Source organism: Vespa mandarinia, chromosome 6 (assembly GCF_050613455.1).
Source record: "Vespa mandarinia isolate Hongniang chromosome 6, ASM5061345v1, whole genome shotgun sequence".
Lineage (NCBI taxonomy): Eukaryota > Metazoa > Arthropoda > Insecta > Hymenoptera > Vespidae > Vespa > Vespa mandarinia.
In genome coordinates, this window is record NC_140815.1 from 4,818,217 (window position 1) to 4,838,566 (window position 20,350).

The window sequence follows — 20,350 nt, forward strand, 5'->3', positions numbered from 1 at the left end:
GTACTATATATATATATATATATATATATATATATATATATATATTTCTCATCGAATTTCTCTTGATTTCTAGATTATTATGCTACGTAACGAGAGTTTATTTCTTCGTAAGATCCCTTTGATCTAACTCTCCGAAATTCTGAAACTCGATCGCGTGCTACGAAATTCTAAATGACTTGTAGATCAGTTAAGAGAATTGGTAAACAAATGGTAATTCAAATTGACAAATTTGAACACTACATCTTTCAAAAGAACAGAACGCATTTTTTCGTTTCGATTTATCTTACTTAATCAAGATTTGTTGATGGGTAAAAATCACGATGAAAAATGATTGCGAATTTCGGAGCTCCTTTATTAACTCATACTGGAAAATAGATGACCTTAGAAGTATAAAAAAACTACCTACTCATGATCGAAGTATAAACTTTTTCGTCTCTTTTATATATATATATATATATAAATATATATAAAAATATACGTTATATCCTAAGAATGTCTGTTTAAAAAAAGATTTCTATATATACAGAGGAATAATTAAGCCAATGAGAAAAATATAAAGAGAAATAAATAAGTAATCGTCAAAGTTAAAAGGATTACATAAAATCAATATGTGCCTGAGCTTTTTGATTGAAATGACGTCAATCATCATGCATTATTTTCTATATGTCTTCTGTACAATCCATTTTCTTTTTTTCTAATTCGCGACTTCAGTCTATCCAATTTATCTAGGAATAAGAGATTAAGATATCATTTTCTAGAAAATTCTTTTTATATTCTCGTCAGAGATCATTATGATCCGATGGACCAATAGCAACATAATTTATTTTATTGATGAAAAAATATTGCGACATCTAACTCTGTTATATGATATCAAAGGTTATAATATTTTCAACGATCACGGCTATAAATTGTAAACCCAAGGTATTTGTCAATGACAGCACGTATAAATGATCAATTTCTTGTCATGTGAAAAATATATGTTTTCTATATTACGTAAAAGAGTACAAATGCATCTACATCCATGTTGCATGTTGTTGGAAATAGGTTAAAAATGATATCAATACCACGATATTAGTAATCTCAGAAGTTCCGAACAGATGCAACCCTAGAATTTCAAACGTAATATGTAGGTATGCATGTATAACGCTATCAAGAATGCATATTTGAATGCAGAGTCACGAGTATTGCATTGTCATTATAAAATATCTACTAGCTGTTGATGTTTTGTTATTTGCACGTATTTCGTGAGTTGCAATTTAATTGGTACAATTGTCATCGTGTTTACAAATCTGTATATAAGTATTACCTATCATTAGAGATATATTTATAGAAATAATAACCTAAGGATATTTATATATACATATATATATATATATATATATATATATATATATATATATAGAAATAATAAGTTAGGAATTATTATATAATGATAGTACTTGAAATATAATAAATACAATGATCGTGCTTGAAAATTTTATACCATCAATTAATACGATTCAAATATAAATCGATTAATTATGAACGTTCTTACTTTCATTTGGATAAAAATTTAATAATAAATCCTCATACCTCTCATATATACTATGTCTCTTTTAAAATATTACAGCTCAATAAACGATATCTTTATTCTCACAAACATATTCTGTATAGATACATAATAAATAATAACGTTCTTATGGTATACGTCTACGAAAAATTATTTTCAACGAAACCTACGATAAAATCACTCGATGCCAACATCTTATCTCTCAAATATTACTAGTAAAAATACGATCGCCTATAAAACATTCTCTAGATATAACTCGGCATTCCGTAGTTTGATCCCACAAGATGATTTACGCGCGATAACTCTGAAGCACCTATTTCTCTGGTGACGCGAGAAAGACCGCAGAAGTATCGAGTTTTAACGGGCAAATGCAGTCTCTTTTGAATTGCTCTCTCTCTCTTTCTCTCCTTTCTTCCTTCCTTCCTTCCTTCCTTCCTGCTTTCCATCGGTCATTCTTCGCGCAGTATACTATCTCATGCAAATAAATATCTTCTTTCTCTTTTCATCACTTTCTTCTTCATATCATTTCACCTTTCATCGAACAAGTCAAACGTATCGTGTTGAAAGATAATAACGATCTTTTATTCGTTCCGTTTTCATTATCTCGTAAAACATTTTAAGGATAAAACGTAGTATATCTCAACTTGCAAATTTCTATTTTAATTTAATTTTCATAAATATCTTTAGAATAATTTATTTGTTATGTGAAAATTCGATATAAACTACTTAATTATCAACGACAATTAAAGGCATTTCTTTTCGTTTTTATATAAATTTTTATTACGGCTGAATGATAAATTTATTACTGTGCATTAAAAATAATGTACTATCGTGAAAGAAATTGAAAATCAATATTTAAGTCTATTCTCTAATGCCGTGACCAAGCAGTATTTGCGTGCAGAAAGGAATAGATAAGAAAAGTTGCAAAGTAGAACGTTCTCTATTTCCGGTATCAATGTTGTAACTGTAACCCCGATGTAAAATATCGGTAAAAATCTATATTTACTACTGTACAAGTAAAGTAACACGTACTCGACACTTTATACATTATTGTCGTCATTGAACGCTTTAGTCAATCGTCTCTCTACTACTGTCTGACAAAAATTATCTGTCGACTACTGCCAGCTACGTCCGACTATATATAACTAAAACTACTGCTTGATCAAGATTCTTTTTCCGATAATCACTTTTCCTATAACTATCGGATAAATACAAATTTAACTAGAGATAAAAACAAATTTACCATATAAATGAGAAAAAATATAAATGAGAAAAATGTCTCTTCTAAATATTCTGATGTTTTCAATGGTGAATTTTTATGTCGAAGAATCACGACATACGTAGCATAAAGAAAAAAATGTTTGGCACTGAAAAATAGACTTTATGTATCAATAAGAAGATTGAGAAGGAGTCTGTATACTATTAGTATAATACCTCAAAAAAAAAATATATACATATATGTCAATATTCATCTCAATTACAAATTTTTTATATTTTATAATACATATACTTTCTTATTATTAAAATCGAAAGATCGATATCTCGCCAAATGAAATAGTTCTTAAATAAAATACAAGTATTCATTGTGTGATTTTATCATTTAGTATTATATATTCATTGACGATCTCCAGTCTTAAATAAAATAGAGATTATAAATACAAAATCTATAACACTCCTAAAGTGAACGTAATCCGGGAAAGTTAATCGTAATATAGATCAAATATTTTCGTCAGAGCTGCGTCAAGGTTACAGAAAATATTAATATAAAAATGATAAAATAATGAAAATATGTAGAATATTTTAGAAATTTACCTATTGTATAAATTGCACCGTCTAGATGAAAAGTTGCACTTTTGCACTTTTTGAAGATCTTCTGGTGCGGATAAGAACGCAAAGGTGCTGACGGGAGCGGTGGTTCATTCATTTCTTCTTTGTGTTCAATATTTTCCTCGTCCTTATTCATTTTTACGACACCAATGTTTTATATTCACTATTTAAACACTCCACTGATAAAACGATAAATTTTTAAATGATATTGTTTTCTACATTAATCATATCAAAAATTTAATTAACACGCCTATTCTTTCATAGAATCTTTGATAATATTCAAATTATCATTTATCAATTATCACCGTTGTCGATAATAAATCCCTTTGAATACAATCTAAGAAAAAAAAATGTCATTTTATAATGCGATTTAATCGTTTAATCCTAGTAAATGTTAATTCTCGCTGAAGGCAAGGTGAGACTAATAGCGTCGAGAAATTCTGCAACTTTTGATTAACTCTTCGTTTCACGCTTAGTAACTAGTTGGTGTAAATCTTGGCAAAACGTAACGTGATATTTTCTCTAATATTTTTTTTTTCCGATATCCGCATCTCATGAACCGCGAATAGCGATATAATTGTATCAGAATATGGAAAATAAAATATCTGCACGGTACGCACAAAAATTTCAATGAAATAACGAAACAATTTATCAAAAAACTGCATGTATGTACGATACGTGGTACTTTTTATTTGTATATATATGTCCATATGTGAGGATATATATATATATATATATATATATATATATATATATAATATATATATATCATGATCAAATCGCGTGAAATAGCGGTATATTCATTGAGATTACAAATACGAATGGAAATATATGAACTTCGGTCATCACAATTGAATTTCGCCAAATATTTTTTACAATTCTTATATATTGTTACATTCAATCTATTTCGACGGTATAATTGGCATCCATAATACATGACATTCCACCGATAAATTCCTATCAACCTCGAAACCAAGTCTCTCTCGCTCTCTCTCTCTCTCTCTCTCTCTCTCTCTCTCTCTATCAATCTATCTCTCTCTCTCTCTATCAATCTATCTCTCTCTCTCTATCTATCTATCTATCTATCTATCTCTCGCTTTCGCTCTCTACAGCATACACAAGAGAGCATGCCAAATCAATCGTTCATAGTCTATCGCGGTATACACGGTTCAGGAACAAATGATCGAGTACTCTTCTCCGCTCGTGACGTGCTTGCGTCGACAAGCGTTTGTGCGTACTTTACAAAAGGGTCAAGTTCTTTATTCCCTCTCCAGACATACTCGATTCGATATCGGATCATATTTTTACTTTATCTTACAAAAATCATAAAGAACCCAAAGAATGATAAGATCCTTCATTTTAGATTTCGATAACTCTCTAAAGCCAAGTATTGGATGCAGATATTCACCTGTAAAAGAATTTTTTCAAATTGCAAATTTTAATTTATAATTATACGAAGGAGAGAGAGAGAGAGAGAGAGCTAGGAATAAATCGTACCTTGTTAAAAAATCTAATTAATACAACAAAAACAAAAGATCTATGTAATTATAATGGCATAACTTTAAATAACTCTTAATATAAGACATTTAAAATTTACAAGGCTCAAACATAAATATAAAAATGCGTTAACGCGTACCTATAATATTTTCAAATTGTTCGATGATCGATTAATTTCTTAACATCACATTCGTAAATAAATTTTCGAAAAATAGTTTGAAAAAGGAAAAAAGATGTCATCACTTTTTTTTCTTGACCACAATCGAATATACTTCACCAATGAAACGTCACTTTGCTGCAGTTAAAGAGACTCGCGAAGAACGTAAAACTTGGTAACGAACGAACAAGCGACTCCACGTGTCTCCGTTACCAGTGCGACTCGAAAGCTCAAAAGCTCGCCTCTAAAAGCCGCGCAAGCGTGACGCGGAGAAACTTGGCAAAAGCCAATCCACCGAAGCAACCTCGTATATACTAAAGATAAATACTAAATAGGACGCTTTAACTCGAGAATCTTTTTGGGGTTGAAGAGTAATATATTCTTGCCTCTAACACATAAAAAATGTATTAACATATATCGAAAAAATAAATATTTCAATTCTAAAAACATATACCACTATTTTCAACTTCTAATTAGAACGCAAATGTCATTCCGTGCTTAGAAATTTCTTTTTCTGAAAGATACATTACCCTGTATAATTTGTGACGTTTTTAGCGATTTACTGCGTAAGATAGGTGTAAACCACTAGGGAATGAAAGAAAAAAATTAAATAAATAAATCTTGAGGAAAACGAGTACGTTTCAACGACCTCCGTAACAACCACGAACCTATCTTTCATCTTTACTAGTATCGATCCGACATTTATAACACGAAACGTACTACTTAAACTGGTCATTTTTAAATTGTAGTTTTTTTTTCTTTTTTTTTTTTGTCTTTTTCTTTTTAGAACTCCGCTTATAAATCATCACTTATCATATATATATATTAATTTATCTCGCGAAGAATATCATATACGTTAACATAGTGATCGAGTAAAGCTTCTCATGACTATATGTATTATAACATAAAAAATATTATTAAAAATATTAAAACTAGTGAATATGTTATAATAATACCAGACGGATAGATTTCAATATATATCACATGATGAGCGTTCTATAATAATGAGAGAAAAGAACGCGTGCTTTAATGTGACTGACAGATAACGTGTACCTTGTAAACAACGTCTTATATAGAGGAACGAACATATAAAAGGAAGCAAGATGATAGGATGAGAGAAGCTGCTAAAAGCGTATCTCTATCCTCTTTGAGAATACTTATAATCAGTGCGGTTTGGGGAAAAAAAAAAGAAGAAGAAATAAGAAAAACTTCTCCGTTTCGTAAATCATTTATTATCCATGTATATAAAAAGAAAAAAATATTAAAGTATATTTACGCATTCTTATATTTATTCAATGACCTGATTTTATTTGTTCCTTGTATTCGCGTTGAGAATAGGAACATATGCAAATTTGCGTTTTACAATAGACGCATTTTCTTCTCCAACAATATAGTTCAGTTGATAGCTTTATGTAAATACCGTTAATATTATACGTAAAATAAAGATATATTTCTCTGGATCCTTTCTGAATCGGATATATATTGTTAGTTTCCAAGATACTACGTGAAATTGTTTTTAATGTTCTCTTAGAAATCATTTAATTTATACCTTCTTTACATAGAGTAAATCAAATGTTTTCTATCAAATAAATCCATATAGTTATTACTTATATTATTTACCGTATATTATTATATTACCATATATTACCACATATTATTAGTTTCAAGACATCAAAAATTTACAACTCATATAATAGTTATAAACATAGTACACTTTCTAAATAATAACATGTTAATTGTAATTATCAAGTAAATAATTAAAATTAATATAAAATATGATTAGATGCATTTCTAAAAACAAGTCATTATACATAAATAGGAAAGGTATATAAATACGAATTAATAGTTTAAAATGTATTTTACGCTTTCTGAATAAAAAACTTATATTAAATGTAAAAACTGTCATTTATCAGTTATCGAAAATTGTCAGCTATATATTTATCTATTAATAAAAATAAAACATTGATAAGTAAAATTTATTTAAGATAAAATTCGTCGACAAATTAAACTGGCGCGAACCGATGAACGAAATTCAGTTTACATTTTTCGATATTCCAAAAGTTTCTGTAAAAGCCCTCTATCCATTTACTTTCATGTCCATCTGTTCGTTGCTTCGCAGCATGTAAAATATACAACACGATTTGAAATTCCTTTTTCAATATGTCACAATATTGATCCTCACTTCCCTCAAGTATCATCTAATCGCAATTTATGGAACATCTCGGAATATTAAAAAAAATAACCGCAATGAAATGTTCCATAAAAGAAAATTCATTTCCATAACATGTAATTTTTATAACCTGATGATAAAAATGCTTATCTTCAGTAGGATTCTGTTTCCAAAGGATTACTTAGTAGGCTTTAGTCTTTGATTGAAGGAAAATTGCAACACGATCAAGGAGGATATGAGGATCCTTGAGGTTAAAGAGAAGTTCCTTCTCTTATCGTCAAGAGCAGCCTATAGCCGCCTGTGGTCAAAATCATCCAACCTCCAATGTGTAATTTAATTCGACACTAGCTATATATATATATATATATATATATAGCTATCTATATACCACGGCACTATACGAAATGGTTCCAATGGGAAACAAGACACGAAATAAGACGGGTAAGAGGATGACGAGCGAATCTCTCGAGATAGAACGACGAACGAAAGCAGGGCGTGTCAAATACTGGGATATAGCCGGAGGTTAAAGAGAATCCAGGGAACGTAACGTTAACTCGAAAGAGTATAATCATATTGGTGAATACAATTCGACAGAAACTGTTCAAATCATGATAAAAAAATATGATGAACGAAGAAATAACGTCTAATATCGAAGATCAAGTTCATGCATATCTCATTGAACGCAAATTCTCTTCTTTTCTTTAACCGACAAGATCAAGAGATTTACCCACAAAGAGGGAAGAAATATGTCGCGCTAGAATCACTTCTACTTTATGAGAGAAAGAGAGAAAGAGTGAAAAAGAGAGAGAGAGAGAGAGAGAGATGAGTTTCATTCGATGGATTATCTCTTGAAAATCTCAAGAGAATCTCGATCTTTTTGATCTCCTTCTTTATCAATTTCTTCAGTAAAATCCTATCGACCACTTTTATTATCGATATAGATAGATAGACGGTTGTCGTCAGTAAAGATTAAGCGACATCTTAAGATCCATGTACAAGTTCGTAAGCAGCTTTAGAAGGTGAAATATTTTACTACCGCTTTAAGAAATTTGCGACAAAACCAACAATGATCGATCGATAGTTAAAACGAAAACAAATTGTTACATGAATAAAATATTCCTATAAACGTTTTCTACAATTTTCCTATGACGTTTTTTTATAAAAAACGTAAAAAAAAAAATCGGAAATAATACGGCGAAATTGTTTTCCAAAAATATACGTATGTATATGAATACATATGCTAAAACCGTCATGGACACGCATACAATTTAGCGATACGCGAGAACTGAATTAACTAGATGACCTGCTTCAAACGAGATCCCATAGAGAGAACGAATCGAGTGGACAACCAAGAGCGTGTGTACTCTCGCGAATCGACGAAATTAATACTAATTGGCTCGACACGCCGCAACGAACATGCGTCCCATATCATACATCTTGACCATGAAAAATTGTTCCAATTCCTCGATTAAACTTGGCCCTGATGCCAATTTGCTACCAAGAAGCCAAAAGAATTTACCGTTGCGTTTATTTCTCACGGAAGAAGGATTTGGCCAGCTTCATTCTTTCCACCCAACAACTTCTATACGTTTTAGCATGACCTTAATTCGTTCGATGTTCTTTCACGATAAGTTAGCAGTAGAAATAATCATAGATTTTATAGATATCGCTTTTAGATGAAACACGAATTTAGTTGCAAATATTTAGTTATGAAAAGGATTACGCATTGAAAAAAATCGTATTTGCAAAGCTTTGAGGAAAATTTACCAATGAAACTAGATAGTTGTATTTGTTCTTTAAAATAAATAATTAAAGCGGATGGATTATATCGTTATCTTGATACTAGAAATAGCGAGGCAAAATAGCAAAAGGGAAGCATTTTGACATCTTAGCAATTTATGCCAAATATATTACAACTTGTTTCTTAATGCACAAACGACAAGTTAATTTCTATGTGAATAGAATAATTTTGATTTGAAAGATAAATCGTAAAGAGCAAATCTGTGGTAACCAATTGATTATACGAAATAAATTTTAAAGAAAACCAAAATAATGATTTATTTCGAATAATTGTTTCTCTTAAAATAAAAAATTCTATATATCAAAAAATATACTTTTTTATTTAAATAATATATTAAATTACAAAATCAAACGACGCTTTTTTAATCATATAAAAATTTAAATTAACTTTTGCAAAACGACATACTAAATGACGACACAAAATTAAACGAAAAGAAATAACGAGTAACAACGAAACGAATGAAAACGATAAGACGTAAACACTTTAATAAGCTTCCATTCGAAACTACGGATTATTGCATTAGCTGTGTTAAACATCGAATCTTATCTGCTTTAAAGTTTGCTGGCACTCCTACTAGCAAAATGAAATCGTCTTTAGTTCTATACAGTAATATTGTATTTACTGTCTTTCAAGAGAGCAAACATGAATATCTATGCACTCATGCGTAAGTTATATAAACGTATGTACATTATGGATGTATAAAACAAAATACAGCACTCTTCATTTCAAAACAAAATTTAACTCGTTAATGACACAGTACTGCATATTGAGTAAATTAGAATAGAAATGTATGTATTTACATATATATCGTTGCTGCTGACATTTTACAACCACTTAGAGTAATCTATTGAACATTTGATCGTGAACGTCAGGTGGATAAAATCATAAACAAAATTGCACGTGTCATTTATTAACAATACAATGAACATTGTGCATACTCATCGAATTTGTTTTGTTATGCTCTACATTATCATTAGAAAAAAAAAAAATAAAAAAATAAGAAAAGAAAAAAGAAACAGTACAATGGTTCCATTTAAAAAAAAAGTCAACTTTATTATACGAGAAAAAAAAAGAATTTGACCAATTATTACTATTGTAATTTATTGCCAGTTAGAAATTATTAAATTTCTGTTCATGATCATTCTATATATTCCGAAAAAGAAGAAACGTGTTATATAAACACTATATTAAACAAAGGAAAGCTTATTTGACCGTTAGAAGCGTAATAAAAAAAAGTATCGGCCATAGAAGGCTTATAGATCATGAAATGACACTATAAACCCTTCCCCTAACCATTCATTCGCTATAGAGATAAACAGGATATGATCGAGTACAAGAGATAACCCATATGTATAACATATAAAAGTGCGATTCTTCTATGATAAAGAAAAAGAATGAGATAAATATGAAAGGAGAAAAAGAAATTCCGTGTTCATGATAACGAAACGATTGCAATTAACATTCTGAAATATCATTTCGATTTAGAACAAATAATTATAATAAAAAGCAGCTTGCACGTTATTCATGCATGAACGCTTTCGTTCGAAATTAGCAGACCGTATAGAAAATACGACGACCGGAGCAATTGTGAAAACTAAGAAAGATTTACAAGAAACCCTTAAACATTTCGTTGTACCGAGAAAGGGATGAGAAATAAGTATAGAACATTGTGCAATGGACCGTAGAACGATACGCTTCTATACGTAGAGAATATGCGGGTACTCGCTTTGGCTTGACAGATGATGCATTTCTCGTCGAGCGTACCTCTTAGAAGAGCACGCATGTTACATATCTCTTTTGCATAGGTGGATGCTCCGATAAAGAGAACAAGAAAAAGAAAGAAAGAGAGATATAGCATGATACTTCTAAAGAATCCGATTATTGCAGCATTGCTCTTGCAGAAGCTTATCCTGCATATGACCTCCTGCGATGACTCGAATACTTTGAAACTTTATCACGAAGATACAAAAAAAAAGAGTGAGAGAATGAAGAAAAAAGAAAGAGAGAGAAAGAGAGAGAGAGTGAGAGAGAGTGAGAGAGAGAGAGAGAGAGAGAAAGAGAGAGAGAGAGAAAGAGAGAGATAGAACGATAGAGCAAAAGGGGAAAGGAAATCCGCATTGCCCGTAAAAGCTGGTGTTATTAAAATTTTTTCGCCCTCTACTTTCTCTGTTAACTTCTCCCTTCCATTTACGAAGCATCCTCTTTCACTCTCATTTTCCCTCCTACTCTCTCTTTTCTCTTTCTCTCTCTTTCTCTCTCTCTCTCTCTCTCTCTCTGCCTCGTCCTTTAGTTCTACTAACGCACGAGAAAACGTAAAGAGCTTCGATCCCCTCGCAATCAGAACCAGAATTTTTTTCATAGACCGCGAGGGACATCACATATAACGCGAAATAAAACCCAATGGTCGAAGCGAACGAAGCATAAAATCGATTTAGTCGTATCGAGTGTAGATATATGCCTATATGTATGTGTATGTGTGTGTGTGTGTGTGTGTGTGTGTGTAAAAAAGAGGGAGGGAGAGAGAGAGAGAGAGAGAGAAATAGGGAGAGGAAGAGATAGAAAGAGAGAGAGAGAAAAAAAAGTAGGAAAAAACTGAAGGTTAGTCTATCACGATTGCCGAATCGCTATCCTCTAGTGACAATTTCGTAGGTTGATGATGGATGGCCTACTCGTAAATTGACTAAAACGAAACGAATGCGATACTATGAGGAAATTGACGTTAAAATTTTGGATAAAATCGTATAACAGTAGAAATGTAAAATGTCAACGTAAAGTAAAATATTTCACTTTGTTATTCTTAGAAACTTGTAATTCTTTTAATTCATTATCGTATAAACCTTTGATTTTTCCCATCTGCATATTTTGAAAATTCACACGATGGTTTAATTGATTTAGTTAAAGGGCGTTTCGTTGATAGATGTCGATTTAATGGATTAACTTTGTTTCTCTTGTAAAAATAATTTATTTTCATATTTATTAATCCATCATAAATGTGTCTACTTTGATCAATATTTTACTATGTTATATATAACAGCAATCGACGTTTCTATTGATTTTACTTGCATGAAATCATAAATATTTATGTAAATATGTAAACGCTCATATTAATTTGGCCAATGGCAATTAATTAATTAATCAATTGGTTGTTTATTTTCTTATAAAATTTACAGAAATTCATTATCGGAGACCTCTTTTAATAAATGATATTGTAAAAACAATTTTTACCCTGATAAAAATCATTGAAACACAATGGTTATTCTACGATGGATAATTTACCGACACCAGGTATCATTCAGGAATCTTGGAGAGCTGTAGTTACCGAAGGAATAGTAGCGCCAGCTAGAGAGTAAATATCGAAAGCGTTAAGAAGATTATTGATTCTTATGACCGAATAAAGAGTCTTAAATCGAGAGAGAATAAATAAATAATGATCAATTGAAAATCTATGCGACAACGTATTAATAATTTATTACGACGAAATATTGAAAAAAAAAATGCAATATGTACATATTCACTGAATATTACGTTTTAAAAATGTAAGCGCGATTATACGATAAAAAAAGGAAAAGAAAAAGAAAAAATACTTTTTCAGAATATATTCAAGAAATCTATGAAAAAAAATTTCAACCATTTCATCGTTCAAAATCCTACAACGTCTATGAACATATAAAAAAATACAATGTCATATAAGATCTCTCATACAGATTCTTAGATCCTTATTACAAGTATATGAACTATCATAGATCTTCATTGAAACTTCGTCTAAAACCATTTTAAGTTTTAACAAGTTTTGCCTTTGTATCAAAATTTCCAGTCAACTATTACGATAAAATCAAATAAATCTTAATAATATAATGAGTTTTATCAACGAAAAAAAAAAAAAAACAAATTATAAAGAACCCAATTTTACTTTTATATGGGTACTTATTATAAAAAATGTTATGGATATCTATTCTATGAATGCAAATTTTAAAGAAAAAAATTAACTTTATATAAATGATGTAAATGAAAAAAAAAGCAAAATTCCATAAGTAACACATAATTGGAATAAATTTAACATTGTATGTATTAATTCATCGCAAATTTCCAATTATCTTTTAAATATCACATAATAAACATTGTACCATTAAATATTCTTAATTGAGAAACTTCTACATACTTACTCTGTTAAATAACTCGACTTATGTACATGCATAACGCAACTTCAATGAAGTTTTGAAAGGTTGATAATACCTAATGGAAAATGTTATTTGAATCAATCTACGAAAATGATAACAATGAAACTTGAAATAAAATAGAAATGAAAATAAAAAAATTTCAATATATTCCATAAAGCCCTTTCATTTGAGAAAGATGAAAAATACTAAGCTTTATCCATATATCAAATATGGTTGTAGAAGCAATGATATTCCAACGTATATGCGTACGTATTTTACGTATATACATTTATCTCTTTTTAAAAGAAATGCTTTTGATATAAATCTATTCATGATTTTTCATAATATATTGAAAATATCATTCCATTATAAAAAGAATCGACGTATATGAATTAAATTTCTATATCATTAACAACCTCATACAAGAGTGCAAGCTTACTATGTTTACCTAATAAATATTCGCGGAAATACGATCGTGTGTATAACTTAATGTCAGACTGACGATCGTTTTAACTTCCTAATTCACTAAAACTAAATATAATGTCATGGTTTACTCAATAAAAATGATATTTAATATTGAAATCTATATACTTTAAACTGCCATATTCCATGCAACCCAGCTTTACCGTATAATATGCTGTAAAAGTTTTTAATTATGTAGATCTGTGTTATATGAGTCATATAAGTTATACAATTTCTATATCATTTTATTTACCCCTTTGAACGATGCAACTTTACTCTATGACATATTCTCGTGTCATCAAGAACAATAAAAATATTTGAAGTTGTCCAATTAGATGGATTAGATACACATGTATACATAAAATCTTATAGGAATCCGTATTTCTTATCATGTTATACGAAACAAGTAACAGTGTTTGCGTCATGTTATGTGAATCCATGTCTGTACGGTGATCTGCTTTATGTAACAACTTGCAAACAAATCTCGCTATTTTTTTCTTATTATGATAAATGAATCTTGAAAAATCACCAAATTGTTAAATAACAGAAACGCATATTTAACATGGCAAAAAGGAAATACGACTATGAGCAAAATTATTTGAATAGTATTATGTTACGATCGACATATCACTATCGATTTTTCTTCGAAAAAGATGAATTTTAAGCAGATATAATCATTGATCGATCATGAATATGAATTAATCGAGCATCTATATATATATATATATATATATATATATATATATATATATATATATCAAGAAAATTGCAGAAATCATTTGCTTATCCTATAATCTTTATGCCTTATATAATATGATTCAATATCGAGATAAAGTAATAATTGTTATTATTTGTTTCATCGATTCGAAATATATGATAACTACTTTGATAAGAATAATTTCTAAAATCTTGAAATCCTTTCATTGATCCAAACTCCATAACATTTAGATTTGTATGTAATTTTTAAAATTAATAATTAATCTATATATATATATATATATATATATATATGTATATCGATGAAAAGATTAATTAATAAACAAGACCCTATAAATCGAACTTTCTGAGCGAGAATATCATCAGTGTGAAGTAATCGAAACGTAACGAATTTAACGTCTGATTAACGTTTCGGAGAAATCCATTCGATCAGAATGTTTCCATATATACAAACATAATCAGGAAAATCATTTCCAAACTGTAAACGTTTCGTCTCAATTTAGGAGATAATCAAAATGGATTATGATGTTATTACGATAATTAAAGCAGGAAAACGATTGGTATCTACGGTCCATTAAAATTTATGAACTATACAAATTTAGACCAAAAAATATCTTCATACTTATTATGATCTATCATGAAAAATAAGAAATAAAGTTGTTCGAAAAAGCAAGCAACTTTAAGCGAGTATCGCGTGAAAAGAAATGTGGTAAACAAGTAATCTAATAACATGGGAAGGCGAAGCCGAACGTACTCCTAAGAAGCTTATATTTTGCATCAAAGTGCTTCTACTTTATAATTCACATGCACTTATACGATACCTAAATCTTTTTAAATTGTGCACGTATGATAATAGAAAGTAATTAATAAATTAAAACGAAAATTTTTTTTTCAATTTATGCTACGCAATATGGACAAGTCGTACGTTAAAATACTGTGAAAAGCAACACTTTATTCCACGATCGTGTGATATTTAAAGCGTATTTATTTCACCAATGGAGCATAAAAAGTAAGCTTAAGGGGTTAAGGTCTTCTTTCTGATAACCCGTATTGATCTTCAAGGAAATAAATGTGATCATCCTATGGTTGGAAAACTTTTTATGAAGAAAAATATACTCATATGTAACAGTCAAAGATAAGTACGTAAAATCGAGAAGTCTATCAAAAACGAAATAATTTTTAACAGTGTATGATGATATTTTCTTGAAAGTGTATCAAACTGTTAAACATAGATTTATGAATAAAAATTAGATTTATAAATATTTATGTTTAATAAAACGGGATTAAAAATGACGATCATTTCTAAAGTAATGACATTATTACCAATGTTCAAGCTAACTTTATCTAACGAACTTCAAAGTGTAGCTTCTGAAATAGAGAATGTCCTTTGATTTCATCCTACACAATTGCGATTTGATCCTAATACCGGAAACAAATTTCTATCCTTCGCTCGGAGGCAACAATGTTAAGGACGCATTACCTTTACCATATCGACTAGTCCTGAAAGCGCTGACTGAGCGATAAATTCCTTTCTCTCATCAAAATTCTTTCATAATCTATAATCTGCAAGTCTGATAATGACACGATTCTGTTAGATAAAAACTCGAATAATATATGAATTATAAACAATCTCTTAATGTTACTTAATGCGAACTTGTAAATATTGAAAATACTTGTTTCTACAAATTGTAGTATTATTTTTTATTACTGTTAAATATATGTATTTAGTTATGAGAACATAAATCGTTATAATCATTAAACAAAATTCCCAAAATATGGATATTCGGATATAGGGAATAATAAATTTTGAATTAATAATTCGATACAAAATTCTTAAATGTTGCTATTTTTAATACAAAGACTTAATTTATGGCCAATCTTCGAATGTAGATATATCTACTACCCATATTATGTGACAACGGACAGGGAGACATTTAGGATAGAATAGTCGGATTAATTAAATGTCGCAAGGGAAATATATCATCGAAATCTTAGATAATCTTACGTCATTTTTCACTAAGAATTTCCCTGTTGCATTAAGGCCGATGCATGTTGCGAATAATTAGTGCTAATTATTAGTATTTCATTCCATAAAAATAATTAATCAATTTTACGAATGAATGCAACAATGATTTGAATAATTACTTCGTTGAATGATCATATAGAATATTTCATAAAATAAGTTAGACGTATTAAAGAAAAATTAATAATAAAAATCTCAACGATTTATTAATTGAAACCGTATTTATATGTAAATTTTACAATAAACAAATATATTTTCAAATGAAATAAAAAAAAATAAAATAGAATTTAAAATCACCGATAAAATATATTATATCGCGTTGCACGTACATCGAATTTAAAAATACACATCACTATGAAAAATATTGAAAATCGACAATCGCGTCTAAAGAAAATTTTTTAAAACGATGTAGGTCTAGATATTAAACAAATGTGACATTTTCACAAAATGAAGAATTACTCTGGTTTTTATTCTATTTTATCGGATTGTAGATACAGCATGTATTCTAAAAGTGTTCTTTCAGCTTGGTAAGCTTTCCTTTGAAAGGAAAAAATTCTGGGATTATAAGAGAATAATTATTTCTAATGAGAAAATAAAATCTAAAATATTTAATGAAAATTCGACAAATTCATAAAATTCAAATATTATTCTAATGCAGATCCAAAGCATCAATTAATCTTTGTTATTTTAACTAATCTTTTGATCTATCTAAATTATCTTTTGTCGTATTGATTTAAGATAATAAAAAAAATAAGACGGTTCTTATTACAAATACATTCGTCAAATACGTTCTGTACTTTTACGTTCTTTCCAATTGCGGCGCAAAGTTTTCAAACGAACATTCAATTCTCATGCTAAACTTTTGCCGACAGACAACTAGGAAGCAAGAAATAAATCACGAAACTTCCATACTTTTTTAATGGTCTCCTTTTAAATTCGGAGAAAAAAAAACTCACTAAGATTTGTGCAATTAAACAAATTTCATCGAAATAGATTTTATAAAATAAACGGACTATTTTACGATCAATATTGAATGAGTATTTCTCAATATCCAATTTTGATTCATATTAGATTTTATAAATGAATTCGCTATATTAGACAGTTTTAGATCAATTCTGACATAAATCGACAATCCTTCTCTTCTCTTCTACAATGTCGAAGCTCTTTATCAGGATACAATTGCTATTGTTCCTCAAATAATAGTAATCTTTAAGACGAGAAAGGGCATTGCAATGAAATAAAGACTCACCTTGTGCATTCCTGTCTTTATCCATGTCCTTTTCGTATCGATGACAGACAAGTAGCAATATCGTTGATCACTGCATCATGAAACCTTAGAGGATGTCAATATGATTGTAGTCAATAATTTTTGTGAATTTAATTTTAATCTATCTAACTTCACAATATTCGCGTATCTTTCATCGAGCTAACTTTGAGATATAACATGGATTAAAATAAATGGAAAAAAGAAAAAAGAGAAGTCGTAAAATAAACAATACGATATAGTTAAATGAAAATGGCAGAACCTTCACAGAAATGCATTTAAATAAATGAAAAAAAGCACAGCTTACTACACGAGTATTCTTCTTCCTCAGGAATTTCCGTACTTCTTCTATACCGTTGTATTCTCCTTGTAAATCAACGAGACGATCTTAAAGAAAACAAACGAAACTAGGTGAATCTTTAAACTCGAACTTCCGTAATCACGGAGCCAAACACTCAGACAAGTTACGAAGGACAAGGCCACGTAAACATGGTTCACTCTCGCGTTTCTTGCAATGTCCACAAATATTATAAAAAAAAGACATGTGAATAGAAAAAGAGAGAGAAAGAGAAAGAGAGAGAGAAAGAGAGAGAAAGAGAGAAAGAGAGAAAGAAAGAGAGAAAGAGAGAGAGAGAGAGAGAGAGAGAGAGAGAAAAGAAAAAGAAGGAAAATTCGCGCTTCGTGCGCGAAATTCACGTCCTTCTCGAGTCCCAAAGACGACTTAAGACTAGCCGATCTTCTCTCGCGGAATCGCGGAATTCGCGCATGCGCGTCCTTCCTTTCAAAGGTACGCACGTGACATATAACGTTACATTATTCTGACCGCCAATTTCGTTTCAATTTATTTCATCCCAAATAGAAAAAAAAAAGAAAAACAGATTAGAAAAAGTTGTCTTTGTTAATATGTAAACGTACGATTGAAGACTGTGAGAAAGTCGTGAGCTCGATCGTGCCCTCTTCGATCCGACGCTCGCGTCCTTTTACTGATCCCCTCTCTTTCCCTCCTCAGACAGACTCTTGAATAGCTTAGGAAGAGGGGATAACCGCATCGACAACTCCAACTCGTCGATGACGACGAAGAGAAAGGAGAGCCGATTGGGATTCTGACTCGACGTTTCCATTCGCGCTATCCAATGGCTAGGCGGGAGGAAGGTAAAAGCGAAAAGGAGAGGAGAAAATTGAAAAACCGATTCGTCGAGGGTCGGTTAGAAATGAGAGGGTAAGAAAGAAGAAGAGGGTGAGAAAAAACGCAAAAGAAAAAAAGAGAGAAAGAGAGAAAGAGAGAAAGGGAGTGAGAGAGATAGAAAGAAAAGTTCGAAAATGCTCTTTATCTCCATTCTCACCCCACTCGATGTCGACGAACGCTCGTGAGGATAACTGGTTCGTGAAAATTGTCTATTTTGGATGCTTGCAAGTGGTTAAAGCAAAGAGAAAAGAGTGACGTGTAACTAGAGGGAGAATGAGAGAAAGAGAGAAAAAAAGAATAATAAAGATAGAAAAAAAAGAGAGAGAGAGAAAGAGAGAGAGAGAGAGAGAGAAAAAGAGAGAGAGAGAGAGAGAAAAAGAGAGAGAGAGAGAGAGAAAAAGAGAGAGAGAGAGAGAGAGATCTATATGCAGGGGATAGCCTTTTATACTCTGTTTTCTTTTATGTTGCACGTGTGATCGTTGAAAGGAGAGGGAAGCACGACTCAACGCGAGTTAACGGTGAACTGACTGCCACTGACTCTCCTCCGGACGACGTAGCTACGGCCGATGAAACCCGCGAAAATCCGAGGTGCGTGCGCAACCCTCGCGCATCCTTGCATATGCCAAATTTTCCGAGCAATTTCCTTGGGAAACTTGAACCCTCTTTCATCATCGCATATACCGCTTCTACAATTCCTGTCATCATTCTTTTATAATTATTTATACGTGAATTAGCCAATAGACTTATTTTGTAAATATTATTAATGAAATGAATGATATGGATGCGATTTAATTTCCAACGTTTTCTTTATAATTGCATCAGATAATATCGATCTCATAGTTTTTAAGTTATCGCATACACGTCGAACTCTTTCATTGAAATCAAGTAGAATACATTCCTTTGATTTAATTATAATAATGAATTAATGATTTAATTAATATAATGAATTAATAAAATACAATGAAACATTGAAATTAGGATCAATAATCACATTCCAATCCCTCTATCTCTTTGACTCTCTAATATACGGCTTGCATAGAGCTTCCTGTGTATTTTCGAAAAATTTTATAATACTATAGTAAAACAAATTAATTAATAAGTTTATTAAGTCTGTTAATAGCTATACGTAATTTCGTGATAACTTTCATAATAAAAAGTTAAGCTATTTTTCATGTTATGAGAACGTCATTGAAATGAAATAAAAAAAAAAATATTTTATACCGTTGCTCTCAAGAAAAACCAATATGATGTTTCGCATACGTTAAAAATATGTTGAAAATACATTGTGGTTTTACTGCAAACTGAATTGATTTTCAAGTAGAGCGTTTTTTCTCGAATCAATCAAAGACGTTAAATATTTTATATTTTGTAAAACGAACGATGAATAAAAGAGAAAGCACATTAACGAATGAAACAAGCACGAAATCTATAAGTAGCCGATTAATTATGCAAATTTACTGGATCAAGAAAAAAAATTAAACGAGAAAAGGACTTAAAGAAAATTAAAATTTGTACAGTATAAATGATTTTACTTTAGCAA

At 30.3% G+C, this 20,350-nt stretch overlaps 1 protein-coding gene across 7 annotated transcripts in view; it reads right to left on the reverse strand.

The window, feature by feature from the left end:
* The window catches only part of LOC118440883 (dual specificity calcium/calmodulin-dependent 3',5'-cyclic nucleotide phosphodiesterase 1), a 66,289-nt gene extending 46,960 nt beyond the window's left edge, over positions 1-19,329 (reverse strand). The window contains exons 1-3 of one of the 7 annotated variants that reach the window (XM_035864578.2): positions 19,259-19,329; positions 17,932-18,011; positions 17,610-17,693 (exon numbers count right to left, since the gene is read on the reverse strand). In XM_035864578.2, coding sequence (XP_035720471.1) covers positions 17,610-17,634 — 25 coding nt within the window. In that variant the 5' untranslated portion in view covers positions 17,635-17,693; positions 17,932-18,011; positions 19,259-19,329. Of the gene's footprint in view, positions 1-3,361; positions 3,535-17,609; positions 17,694-17,931; positions 18,241-18,419; positions 18,485-18,539; positions 18,814-18,967; positions 18,985-19,258 lie in introns of those variants that run through there. The other 6 variants (XM_085657717.1, XM_035864580.2, XM_085657715.1 and 3 more) reach the window with 6 other exon arrangements.
* Between the last annotated feature and the right edge of the window lie 1,021 nt (positions 19,330-20,350).